This window comes from Kryptolebias marmoratus, linkage group LG1, assembly GCF_001649575.2.
Source record: "Kryptolebias marmoratus isolate JLee-2015 linkage group LG1, ASM164957v2, whole genome shotgun sequence".
Classification (NCBI taxonomy): Eukaryota; Metazoa; Chordata; class Actinopteri; order Cyprinodontiformes; family Rivulidae; genus Kryptolebias; species Kryptolebias marmoratus.
Window position 1 is genome coordinate 6,670,042 of NC_051430.1, and position 12,107 is coordinate 6,682,148.

At 41.0% G+C, this 12,107-nt stretch overlaps 2 protein-coding genes across 2 annotated transcripts in view; one reads left to right on the forward strand and one right to left on the reverse strand.

The window, feature by feature from the left end:
• bcl2l16 (BCL2 like 16) overlaps window positions 1-2,375 on the forward strand; it is a 6,736-nt gene extending 4,361 nt beyond the window's left edge. The window contains exon 3 of the mRNA XM_017433983.3: window positions 867-2,375. Within this exon, the coding sequence (XP_017289472.1) occupies window positions 867-1,049 (183 nt within the window). The 3' untranslated portion in view covers window positions 1,050-2,375. The remainder of the gene's footprint in view (window positions 1-866) is intronic.
• Window positions 1,222-3,720, reverse strand: tubb2b (tubulin, beta 2b). The gene is made up of 4 exons (XM_017433981.3): window positions 3,578-3,720; window positions 2,654-2,762; window positions 2,461-2,571; window positions 1,222-2,374 (listed from the first exon to the last, which is right to left on the reverse strand). The coding sequence occupies exons 1-4, from the start codon at window positions 3,632-3,634 to the stop codon at window positions 1,314-1,316; spliced, it is 1,338 nt and encodes a 445-aa protein (XP_017289470.1). The 5' UTR covers window positions 3,635-3,720; the 3' UTR covers window positions 1,222-1,313.
• Window positions 3,721-12,107: the final 8,387 nt, after the last annotated feature.

The following is a 12,107-nucleotide window of genomic DNA, read 5'->3' on the forward strand; positions in this document are numbered from 1 at the left end:
ATGGGCCATACCCAAGATCAGGTATTATATAAGTCCATGAATAAAAACAATTTATTCACGTAAACAGGCAAAAAAAAAAAAGGTGGGGGGTGGGAGGGGGGCGGTAAGAGGCCTTGATAATGGCTAGGGGGGCGCTGGCCCAAAAAAGGTTGAGAAACACTGCTTTATCACATTGTTGCAACGTGGAACTTTTTTAGTATGAGCAATGAAACTTCCATATTTTTGTACCACCATTTTGCATACACTATTTTGGAGGCTGTGATAGGATGATACACAGCTTCAGCTACACCAAACTCTACCTAAATATTTGGAAAACATTTTGTGTTTTAAGGCCAGTTGGCTGTGGCAGACATCTTGAATTGGGTTAGCTCCAAAGGTTGTTTAGCTGTAGATGTTTACCCAATTATTCCTTTCTGAGAGCTGCAATGAAATGTGTCCAATGGTTTAAAGGATGTTTTGCTAACAATCATAACAGCCTTCAACACAGATCTCATTTAATATGTAGCTCACAAAGTATGTGTTAAGGATCACTCAGCTACTGCCACACCAATCTTTAGTTTCTCATCTGTAGAAGTGTCTGATATTTGTTTCTGCTCAGGTCACAGTGTGGCAGCCATTTTGAATGGGGTTAACTCCCAAAAAAAGTGTAATGTATATTCATTACTTTGAAAGTTTAAATAAAAATTAATCCAATGGCTTATGAAATGTTTTGCTAACACAAATATGAAACATTGGTGCTTTCATTGTGATAAATGGTTTAACGTTTTAAATTCACACTAACAACTAAAAACAGAATTAGCATCATGATTTTTTTCCTCCAGCTGCATGGTTAAGTTTAATTAAAGCTTTTGTCTTGACCCCAACAGGAAGGTTTTGTGTCACACTTTGGAAAGAAGCAGAACCTGGAGGGTCAGGTGAAAATGGTGTGCTTCTGGACACTGATAGCACTGACTGTCTGCATCCTCAGCCACTTTTTTTGGAGAAGGATGGCTTGGCCAACACTCCCACCTACTGGTTTCAAGTATGGAAGAGGCACCCAACACATCTGATGGCTGAGACTCACTGTATTTGAATAAGACTGGAGAGGAAACCACATCCATCCTCAGACTACACCTCAATGTTACATGTTTATAAAAAAAAAAAACTACACTTTATATGCAGTGTAGCAAATGCAACTCCATTTCATGTCAACTGCATTATATTAAAAACAGAAGACAAATCTGAATGCTTTATAACTTTATTCAGACACTGAAACATACATAAGGTTACATCTCAACAGAAGCAGCTGACGACACAAGACATTGAAAGAAAGTTTAGGCCAGCTCCTCCTCACCCTCTTCCTCAAACTCTCCTTCCTCTTCAGCAGTGGCATCCTGGTACTGCTGGTACTCTGACACCAGGTCGTTCATGTTGCTCTCAGCCTCTGTGAACTCCATCTCATCCATGCCCTCTCCAGTGTACCAGTGGAGGAAAGCCTTGCGCCTGAACATGGCTGTGAACTGCTCTGAGATGCGCTTGAACAGCTCCTGAATGGCTGTGCTGTTTCCGATGAATGTGGCGGCCATCTTGAGGCCTCGGGGAGGAATGTCACAGACTGCAGTCTTGACGTTGTTGGGGATCCATTCCACGAAGTAGCTGCTGTTCTTGTTCTGTACGTTCAGCATCTGCTCATCAACCTCCTTCATGGACATGCGGCCACGGAAGATGGCAGCCACTGTCAGGTAGCGGCCGTGGCGCGGGTCACAGGCAGCCATCATGTTCTTGGCGTCAAACATCTGCTGGGTAAGCTCTGGCACAGTGAGGGACCTGTACTGCTGGCTGCCTCTGCTTGTGAGGGGAGCAAAGCCTGGCATGAAGAAGTGCAGACGGGGGAATGGCACCATGTTGACGGCCAGCTTGCGCAGATCAGCGTTTAGCTGTCCAGGGAACCTGAGGCAGGTCGTGACACCGCTCATCGTTGCAGAGACCAGGTGGTTGAGGTCACCATAGGAGGGAGTTGTGAGTTTAAGTGTACGGAAGCAGATGTCGTAGAGGGCCTCATTGTCAATACAGTATGTCTCATCTGTGTTTTCGACTAGCTGGTGGACTGACAGCGTGGCGTTGTAGGGCTCAACTACCGTATCGGACACTTTAGGAGAAGGCACTACGCTGAAGGTGTTCATGATGCGGTCAGGGTACTCTTCACGAATCTTGCTAATCAGCAGGGTGCCCATACCAGAACCTGTACCGCCACCAAGGGAATGTGTGAGCTGGAAGCCCTGCAGGCAGTCGCAGCTCTCTGCCTCCTTCCTCACCACATCCAGGACAGAGTCCACCAGCTCTGCACCCTCTGTGTAGTGGCCTTTGGCCCAGTTGTTCCCAGCACCACTCTGACCTGCAAATTAAAGAATAAAGTCTTAATTTGGTGCTTTTTAGGTAGTGCGTATTTTTTTTCCTTTCATTTTGCTCCCAAATACCCACCAAAAACAAAGTTGTCTGGCCTGAAGACCTGCCCAAAAGCTCCAGACCTCACAGAGTCCATGGTGCCTGGCTCCAGATCCACAAGCACAGCACGGGGAACATATTTACCACCTGTGCAGGACAGACAGTACAGTTAGAACAAGGTTAAGTTTTGTAGAAAAAAAAAAAAAATTTTGTTATTACTACAACAAACCTGAAGCTTCATTATAGTAAACATTGATCCTGTCCAGTTGCAGGTCACTGTCTCCATGGTAGGTACCAGTTGGGTCAATGCCATGCTCGTCACTGATGACTTCCCAGAACTACAAAAACAAAACAAACAAAACATTAAAATCATGCTACCTAAGACGGAAAAAGGTACTTTATATGGCTATTTGGGGGCTGAAACATGATGGACCGAATTTCCCGCCGCGGTGCGGCAGGACCGCGCGCGGCCTCGCTCCTCATTGGCTGAGAGAGTTCTGAATTTCAAACTTCCCTCCTACGTCATCAACCGTCCTCTCTGGGCAGATGCCGGGCGGCGCTTCAACGGCCTTACAAGGCCTCTGCAGCCGGAACTGTGGATTTACCACGAATCGACTTTATTTACGATATAACTCGGTAAACCTGGACTCCTCTTGGTGGATATTTTACAGACTTCCATTTAGCTTTGAATGTAATCCGCTTTGAGCCACACAGTAATATTTACAGCCACTTCTCTTTTTGTACTTCGCAGTGAAAAACCGACAGAACAATGGCGTCTGACGTTAATCTTTGAATCGGGAAATATTTAAAAATATAGTCAATACTGACGTTTAATTTATTTGAGCTTTAAATAAATATTAAACTATACGCTGAATAACTGGATTTTGAAAAAACCTTAGTTTACAAAATACCTGTTACAAATGTGTTTTAGTCATATACAGTTATAATATATGCTTCGTATGATATATTTAGACTGCTTAGCTTGATGAACGATTGAAAGTAATTTCCCTTAAATTCGAGCACGATGAGATTCCCAGGGTGTGGTTGCTGGGGCGCATAGAGCACAAAGAGCCGGCGTTCAAAGAGAAAATGATCGTATTTCTCGGTAAATTTGTATTAATGAACCATTCAAAATGTTTGTAGTTCTGCTTACCTTGGCACCAATCTGATTTCCGCACTGGCCGGCTTGAAGATGCACGATTTCTCTCATTTTGTTGAATGAACGGGGACAAACGACTGTACAAACTTAGATTTTTCCTGTGACTGCGACGTCTGGGGCTCAACTCTCTGCTTTATAACGCGTCGACCCGCCCTTTAGTCATCCACTCGAAGGTCTATTGGTTGTCTGTCGCCTGCGTATTTTACTAGCAGCCCTTTGAGCCAATGGAATGCTGGAATGCTTCACCGCTATTGGCTCAACCCTCCTGCCAATCACTTTGGGCGCATCAACGTGACAAGCGTTTGCTGCGAAGACGTGGGCCTCCTCCTTATGATGGCGGAACGGAAATGCGACAGTGCATGTAGAAATTTTCCCGGTATTTTTCAGCCGCGCTTTAGCGCGTGTCAAAAATAAGAGACGGGTTTCATTTTAGTGATAAAGGAATAAAAATATGTTTTTATTCAACAGGGGAAAGCGGTCCCAGAGGACGGGCGTGTATGTACAGTCCACGTGGCTGACAGATAAAGCACTGTAGTTCAGCTGAGCAGAAATGTCCTCAGCGGAAACGATTTCCTCAGGACTGCATTAAATTGCCACACCAGTAATTCTCAGTCATCATTTTGAGGCTTTCAGTCGCACAGATTTATCATCTCAGATCAGTTGTAGCAGCTCATGTTTTAGGATAATACAATAATCTGGAGTGCAGCTCAAATGCCTCACTGATAACAGACCAAAATAACACCTTGATCCTGCACAGTTTCCATTTTGAAATTCCATTATTTTCCTGACTCAGATTTTCAGACATTAGATTAGACATTAGATTTTTTTTATATATCAAAACATCTATAAGCTTACTGTATTTATCTGTTTGTACAGTGGTAAAATATCTCACAAATTACTGGATGGATTTAAATGAAAATCATTCATTTTCATTTCAGTCTACAACTGATTACCTTTTAGTCAAGCCAACTCAAAATGGTCGCCACAGCAACGTGACCTTAGCAAGCACAAAAATGGCTGTAACTCAGTCAACATTACTGATACTGAAATAAAATTTGGTGTGTTCGGAAATGAGACTGATCCCCAACTTATACTCTGAGTGCTGTTTGATCGTGCAAGATCTGTCTAAAACCTTACTGTTAACTATTGGGATTAACTTAGTCTGTTAGCAAAATATCTCATGAACAGCTGAGTAGATTTTAATGAAACCTTTAGAAAGTAACATTTGGATACATCTGCAACTGATTAACTTTTGGAGTCAACCCGATCGAAGGTGGCTGCCACAGCTAATCGACGTTACCCCACACAAAAATGGCTATACCTCAGTGAATTTTGCAGATATTCAGCTAAAACCTGGTGTGCTAGCTGCATCATATCCCACATACTTGTATGTGTAATATACATATATATCAAGTGAATGGCTTTAGCTCAGGGCCTGCAGTTTCATTTCATACAGTATGTAGGTCGTGATTATAATTTTTACTGTGACACACAAAGGCTCTCTCTGTCTGCTCTTTGGCACAGCTGTAACTGAGACGACAGATGAGGACTCAAATAAATGAGTAGCTGATTCCCATATAACCTGCCTTGGTGTTTTTAGTTATTCCTGGTGAAATCTGTTGGGAGGGAAATAATGTTTTATGTCGGGCTGTAATCTTAAAAGAATAATTAGTGTTGGTGTAGATCCATCACTGTATATATATATATATATATATATATATATATATACTAAACAAATAGAGGGATAAATCCAGTGAGGGTCTTCATGAGAGCTCAACATATTGTAACACACCAGGGGTGTTTAATGGGATTAAAATTTGTAGCTCTGAGTCAGGCTAGTCAGGGGTTTCTCATAAAAAAGCCCTCATTGAGCTGGATTCTAAGTTGCTCACTGGTCTCAACAATTCAACAGCTCCCCCTCCTTCCCTGATGCATATCGTTCTTTACCTTTTGACAGCAGGTGATAGTATCATAACTTGTCAGATGTAGGCTATAAAATGATTTTAAGAGAAGGCAAGGCTATGCTGAGAAAATGGCTTCATTTTTTTCAAAATGCAAAGCTCTGTGTCACAGCTCAGACTAGATTGACCAGATATTCCTGACTACATTTGGTAACATAGCCTGTTCTTGGCTCTGTGTAATTTGTTGAAAGCAGTCTCTCTCAGGAAATGGAGAATGTTCTGGATGTCAGCAGCCTTTTGCTTGTCTGCAGTCAGTTTTCTTTGAGTGGCTACTGATCAATTATTCATTGACTCTTTTCTTTCAGGGTGTGCGGTATAGGTTTGCAGTGACGGGCTTGAATCGGGTCAGTGAGAATTTAATCCCAAGAAAATCCTTTCAGAGTCCCGGGAGTAGATTTTTGCTTTTCTGACACTAAGTAATGCTGTGTTGTGACAATGGAGCACTGCTGTGCGCTTTTGCAGCACTCGGTGTTAAACTCCACTGAAGTGCTGCTGCTCACAATGAGTCAGCATTTCTCAGGACACTGCAGCACTTCCACTCCAGCAGCCAGATCAATTTTACTAACAGGAAAGAGATCTTGAGATGTTAGTCTCATCTTCAGGAGTGGGAATGCTTTCTTAGGATTACATAATTTGTTTGACCACACAATATAATTACTTAGAAAATTACTCCTACTGTCTTATAATAAATTCAACACCTAGAATTTCTTAAAGTAATGCATATCGCCCACCACCTTTTATGCCAGAGTGTTAAACTACGTTCATGTTTTGATGAGAAGGGATGGAGTTGTAGTCATTTTGGTAAAACCTTGTAAAAGAATGTTACGCACAATGTGACGTGATGCTATAAAATCACGCATGATCTTAGGTGTTGAAGAATTCAGTTGTCGGCATCAATGTCAATTTTATTTATACAGCACACTAAAAAACATCAAGGTTGACCAAAGTGCTTTACAAGCTGCAAAACAGGGACAGGAAAAACCATCAATAAAATAAATTCTAAAAAAAAAAAAAGAAATCAACACATAAATATCAACAAGTACAGCAAAATAGGCTAGATCTGATGGAACTCAAACTGAACTTGAGTTAAAAGCCAGTTTAAGGATGGATTACTGGAAACAGTACAGACTCTACAGTATGAATATTAAAGGATGTTTCAGGTTGTTTCAGAGTCTGGGGGCTGCCTCTGAAAAAGCCTGATCCTCCTCTCTGTGCATTTGTTTAACCCTTTAGAGGAGGGGCTGCAGGATCTCAGAGTTTTTGGAGAGTTATAAAAGCCAAGACGTTTCGTTATATAATTGGGTGACAAACCATTTAAAACTTTAAAATGGATAACTCAGCTAGTATCAAACTATAGTGCAATATTGGTAAATTTGACTAAGTTATATCCATTTTTGTGTTTGCTAAAATTGATTACCAGTGGCAGCCATCTAGAATTGGGTTGGCTAAAAACATAATCAGTTCTAGATGTCCATCCAGTGATTACTTTCTGAAAAGTTCCTTAAATTTTGTCCAGAGGTTCATGAGATTTTTTTGCTAACAGTCAGACAGGTGATGCCAATAGTTATTGCCATCGTTTTATGCAAAGATATTCTGCAATGTGAAATGCTTGAAGTCTGTGTTGTGAATTAGTCTCAGATATTAAAACACCAAATTTGAGCTCAAAATCTGTAAAATTGTCAGATTTGTAAGCATTTGTGTGTTTTTTAAGATCATCTAGGCGTGGCTGCCATCTTGAATTAGGTTGACTCCAAACAATAATAAGTTTTAGATATTTATCTCTGGATTATATCCTGAAAGTTTTAATAAAGTCCAGTCTGCTGTGTTTGATATTTTGCACACAGTACAGACAAATGAACACACACAGACATGAGCAAAATTATAACCGGTCTTTTGGCTTCAGCAGCGGGTGATAATGATTTTGTAAAGATAAGAGGAATACACATGGGGTTCACATGAACAGTGACGGTTATCAGTTACTAAGCAGTTGAAATGAAGATACGTGAACCTATTTATAAATACAGTATATCTTAGTGGTACGCCATGAAAGTTCACAATACAGTTAAGTTCTTGTGTTTGTAACAAGCTGTGGGTATATAGTTGTTTGTGAGGCCTTCACCTGGATTGTTGATATTGACAAGTATGTCAGCTTTTCATGTTCCTGTAAGGCTTGTTACAAACTCTGCAAGAACAAAGTCAATTGTTTATTTACTCTAAATGGCAAGAACAAGAACAAAGTTTGTTCTGACCAGGACATTTCATAAATCATTAGAAACTCAAGTGCAGCACTCCTGGTATGTCCTCTTATGTCCTAAAGTGGGAATCTCTAGTGGGCATTAACCCACTTCCGATTTCTGACCAATTAGACAGTGGTTGTTGGACACCACATAAAAAAAGTTCAGCTCATAGTGTTTCTGTTAGTTTCTGTGAAATCTTAATTGACTATGTACTTCCATTCTTATGCTGTTGTAATAAATGTAATAATAAATTTGTTTAACAAATCAATTGTATCTTTGGCATTCTTATATCATATTCTCTTTGACTGAGTGAGAATTCCTCTTTCAAACTATTTGTGTTAACAGTGGGCTGGCATGATGTGTAAAAGTAAGCCTTATTATGTGGCACCACACAGGTTGAAGGGTAAGTACAACAAATCAGATAGAAGTACAAAAATAGCCTACATAAAATCCTAAGCATTAGTTCAGTGGTATTGAGGGCGATGAGTGCAGTCAGTTTGACCCAAAAGGCAGAGCTCTTGAGTTATTGGTCTATTCAGGTTCCAACCCTCACCTATAGTCATGAGATGTAGTTGCTTCTGATCAATATCCTGAATACAAGCAGCTGAAGGTGGATGGGCTCAGCTCTGTCCTCTGAGGGGAGCTTGTAGAGCTGCTGCTCCTCATTGAAAGGATTCAGCTCAGGTGGTTCAGGTATCTGGTTAGGATGCCCTCAGGGCGCCTCCCGCTGGAGGTTTGCCAGGCTCATTTCCACTGGGAGGAGAACTTGCTGGAGGAATTAAGTATCCTCTTTGGCCTGGGAACACCTTGGAATCCCCCAGGAGGTGTTGCTGGAGCTGGAGAGTGTTGTTGGGGAGAGGGATGTCTGGGTTTCTCTATTGGACCTAATGCTGTGTTCCATTAACATTGGAACTCGAAGCTGGGAAGTCAGAGTGACATAATTTCCCACTTCACTGCGTTCCAGTTGTTCCACTTGGTGAGAGTCGGAAACAAGATGGACGCCCACAGCAAAGCCTTTATTTTTCTCCCAGTTTGAAATCTTACTAAATAGATACGCGCTCTAGTCACAGAACATGGGTTAATACTTGCTATAAACACGTTAAAAAGTACTAGGTGTATTAGTGACAAAATGTGAAAATCAGCTCAAAGAACGATTATTAACAGTAAAAGTAATACAGATTACCTACTAAAGTTTCAAGAAGCAGCCATCTTGAAATCGTAACTGGGGTAATGCTTTGTTAAATGGATATGATGGGAAATGGGCTATTGGGGTGACAGCTGTTAGAATGGAACAGCTGTGTTACTGAATCACTGAATCACCCTCATATTAGGTTACCACTGCAGCAGAATATTTCTATCCAAAGCTCTGTCAGGGTGTACACTCATGTTAGACCTCAGGATATGGTGTCAGAACAATCTGTGTTTGTTTCACTGCAGGTTACACCCTGAGCTGCTTTGTAAAAGACTTCAGTAAATACAATGGCTCATCTGAGGAAAGAGCACAGTGAATAACTTTAAAGAGACATGTTTGACTGAGGTCTGTCTGTGGTTCTTGGTCACAGATAGCTGGTAATCAAAGCAACTTTTAAACTAGAGAAATTACATTTTTTGTGAAAATGCCATGTGAATGTGCTGAAAACCTTGCTGGAATTTGCCAAAGCACCTGAAACTGAGTTGTTAAAAGGAGAAATGAAATAAAATATCAAAACAATTAGTTTTCATGTTTTTCTTTTAGTTAAACACCATCATAAAACACTCCAGTGGCCCATTTCTCTGATTTAAAACATAAGTGATTTGTTTTTGGAGTTTTCGTGTCAAACTCCAAAGTGTTGTGATTGAGTTGGAGGTGTAATCTCCTTGGTTGGTGAAGTAGAAGGAGCTCCAGCATGCTGGGGCAGACCGCTGCAGGAAGTTACTGTCGCAGTGTTTATCAGTGAAGCAGAAGAAGCAAGTTTTGTGAACAAGAGTACTGGTTTGAAAACAAGTTTTTTTGTTTTTGAACTTAAGCCCCACATTTCACAAGGGGAACCCCCAAGCTTTACAATGATGTCACACAGTCTGCAAGGAGTTTCCCATTGAGACAGCTAGAGGCGACTGGTGCCGATCCAACAAGCGGTGGTTCTTCTATTGAAGGTTTGTATTTCAGATGGTCCTCTTAAGAACATTAACTGCTCAGTCAGTCACCAGACTTTGATGTTAGTTTAGCTTCTGAGTGAAAGTTACAACCCAAACTTTCTTGTCCTTTGGGAAGCTGAAGAATGGCTCAGATGTTGGAGTTTTGGGTGAGATTACACAATTAATTGCAACAAACTGAACCATTTCAACCCTACACTGTCTGTATTTGCCACTTACTGCCTTGTTGGCGTTCCGGTGCTTGACATGTGATACATCACCCTTCCCAGTGTTTACAGAAAATGCCAATTAGACCCTAATAATTTTTTTCGATCTTCTATTATTAATTTTAAGTTTGTGCAACATTTTTAAATGTGAGACTCTGAAAATAAGCAATTTCTTTTGATTTATGTTAGCTTCAAAGCACTTTTCATTTCCCCTTTAAGTTAAAATGATCAGAATAAAAGCTAAAACCAGCAAAACAGCAGCTAAAAGCCAAAATTAGGAAAACATTAGCTAAAAGTTAAATTTTGAACAAACTTGGGGATGTCCTGAAAGAGCTTACATTTTTGATGTATGAATGGTTAAAATAACTGAAAGTATGCTAAAGTAGTATGGAAGAATGTATCAACAGAAAAACAATAGAAACAGGAAAACAATAACAATGGTGTGAATGCTGACTCAGTGTTCAATTAAGGCGCTCAACACAAAACATTGGAACCGCATGTCACAGGATGTATTGTTCCTGTGGAAGTATGCATCACATTACTGACATTAGCTGGATTTCCAAACAGAAAAGCTGCTTTCTGTGGTAGAAAGACCTGAAGAGGCTCACATAAACACAAAGACCAAAGAAAGGTGGCATAACACCATCCCAGCGTGTGCTATAAGACTGAGGGATCAGTATAGTCAAGTGTGTATGTCTGATGTGTTGTATTCTGTTACAGTGGTTTTCACTTCAAGGGCCCTATATAGCGAGCTTCTGCCTGTCTTCTGTTGTTTATCTGTTCCACATCTGTCAGATCCTACAGATCAGCAGATTCAACATTTTGAATCAACAAGTTCAATCAGGGTTCAGGTTGAGCTTTTCTACTGGGAGCTAGGAACTTTTGACTTCCAAATTCAAATTCAACATACCGTACCTTAAATTCCACCCCTGGTTTTTATTGGACTGTGCTTTTTTATATTTATTTGGGGACATTGGTAACTTGCACAGCTGTAAAGACACCATCAGTGATGAATGGTAAACTGATTATCATTGTTTTGATTTTACTTTTCTTCGCAATATAATGCTAAAACAGGTTCAGCTGAAATTAGACTGTCACCCATTACAATTTCCTCATTCTGTCCTATTTTCACTTGTTGCATTTTCTTCCTGCTGATTGCATCTGCATGACGGAGTGCTGCTTTTTTCCGTATGGAGTTTGCATATTCTTGACCGCAGTAATGAGGAAGTTGCTCTGGTCTGTTGTGGGGAAAAAAGGCCTAAAGGAGAAGCTCTCAATGTACTGGTCCATTGGTACGTTCCAACCTAGGAACACCTTGGGATCTCCCAGGAGGAGCTGGAGAGCGTCGCTGAGGACAGAGAGGTCTGGGTTTTCCTGAACCTGTTGGCTCTGCGACCTGACCATGGATAAGTGGAGGACAGTGGATGGATAGATGCTGGAATGCAATTCTGGTGGTGCAATTTCAGGAAAAAGGAAAGGCTTTCGAGTCAATCATGAAGTCAATAAATCAACTCATTTTGGTTTTTGTCTCAGTCAACCTCATGTCACAATCACGCCTAATACACACCACTTCATAGGCGCCGGAACCACTGGGGCCAGGGGGCCATTGATACGTCCATGTCTGGAACAATTCTGTCAAAAGTGACATTGGAATTCTGTATGTAATTGTCACATCTGGTCTAAATGCAATATTTACAGCATCTGTGGCGACATTTTCTTTCCAATGCACCATTGGGATGAAAAGAGAGAGAGAGAGAGACAAAAGAATGTTTTCGGCTCATATTCGTTAACGGCTCCTCCAGTCAGACCAAATGCTCCACTTCGCACAGAGAGCGGATACTTTTTGCTGTTAGGTCAACAAAATAATGGTGCAATATATATTTTTTTTTCTCTCTTTGGTCGTTCAAAACCCAGCTATCGATTCGGAATCGGTGGTTACCACATGTTTTAAGGTAAGGGGCTGAGCGGAGCTTCTCTAACCTCCGTC

What these genes read in the sequence shown, in the direction of transcription:
- tubb2b (XM_017433981.3), bottom strand. Translation starts at nt 3,634, where the DNA reads ATGAGAGAAATCGTGCATCTTCAAGCCGGCCAGTGCGGAAATCAGATT. An exon ending in GAAATCAGATTGGTGCCAAG is followed by an intron (nt 2,763 to 3,577) that starts GTAAGCAGAACT and finishes TTGTTTTTGTAG; the next exon opens with TTCTGGGAAGTCATCAGTGA. An exon ending in GCCAGACAACTTTGTTTTTG is followed by an intron (nt 2,375 to 2,460) that starts GTGGGTATTTGG and finishes TTTAATTTGCAG; the next exon opens with GTCAGAGTGGTGCTGGGAAC.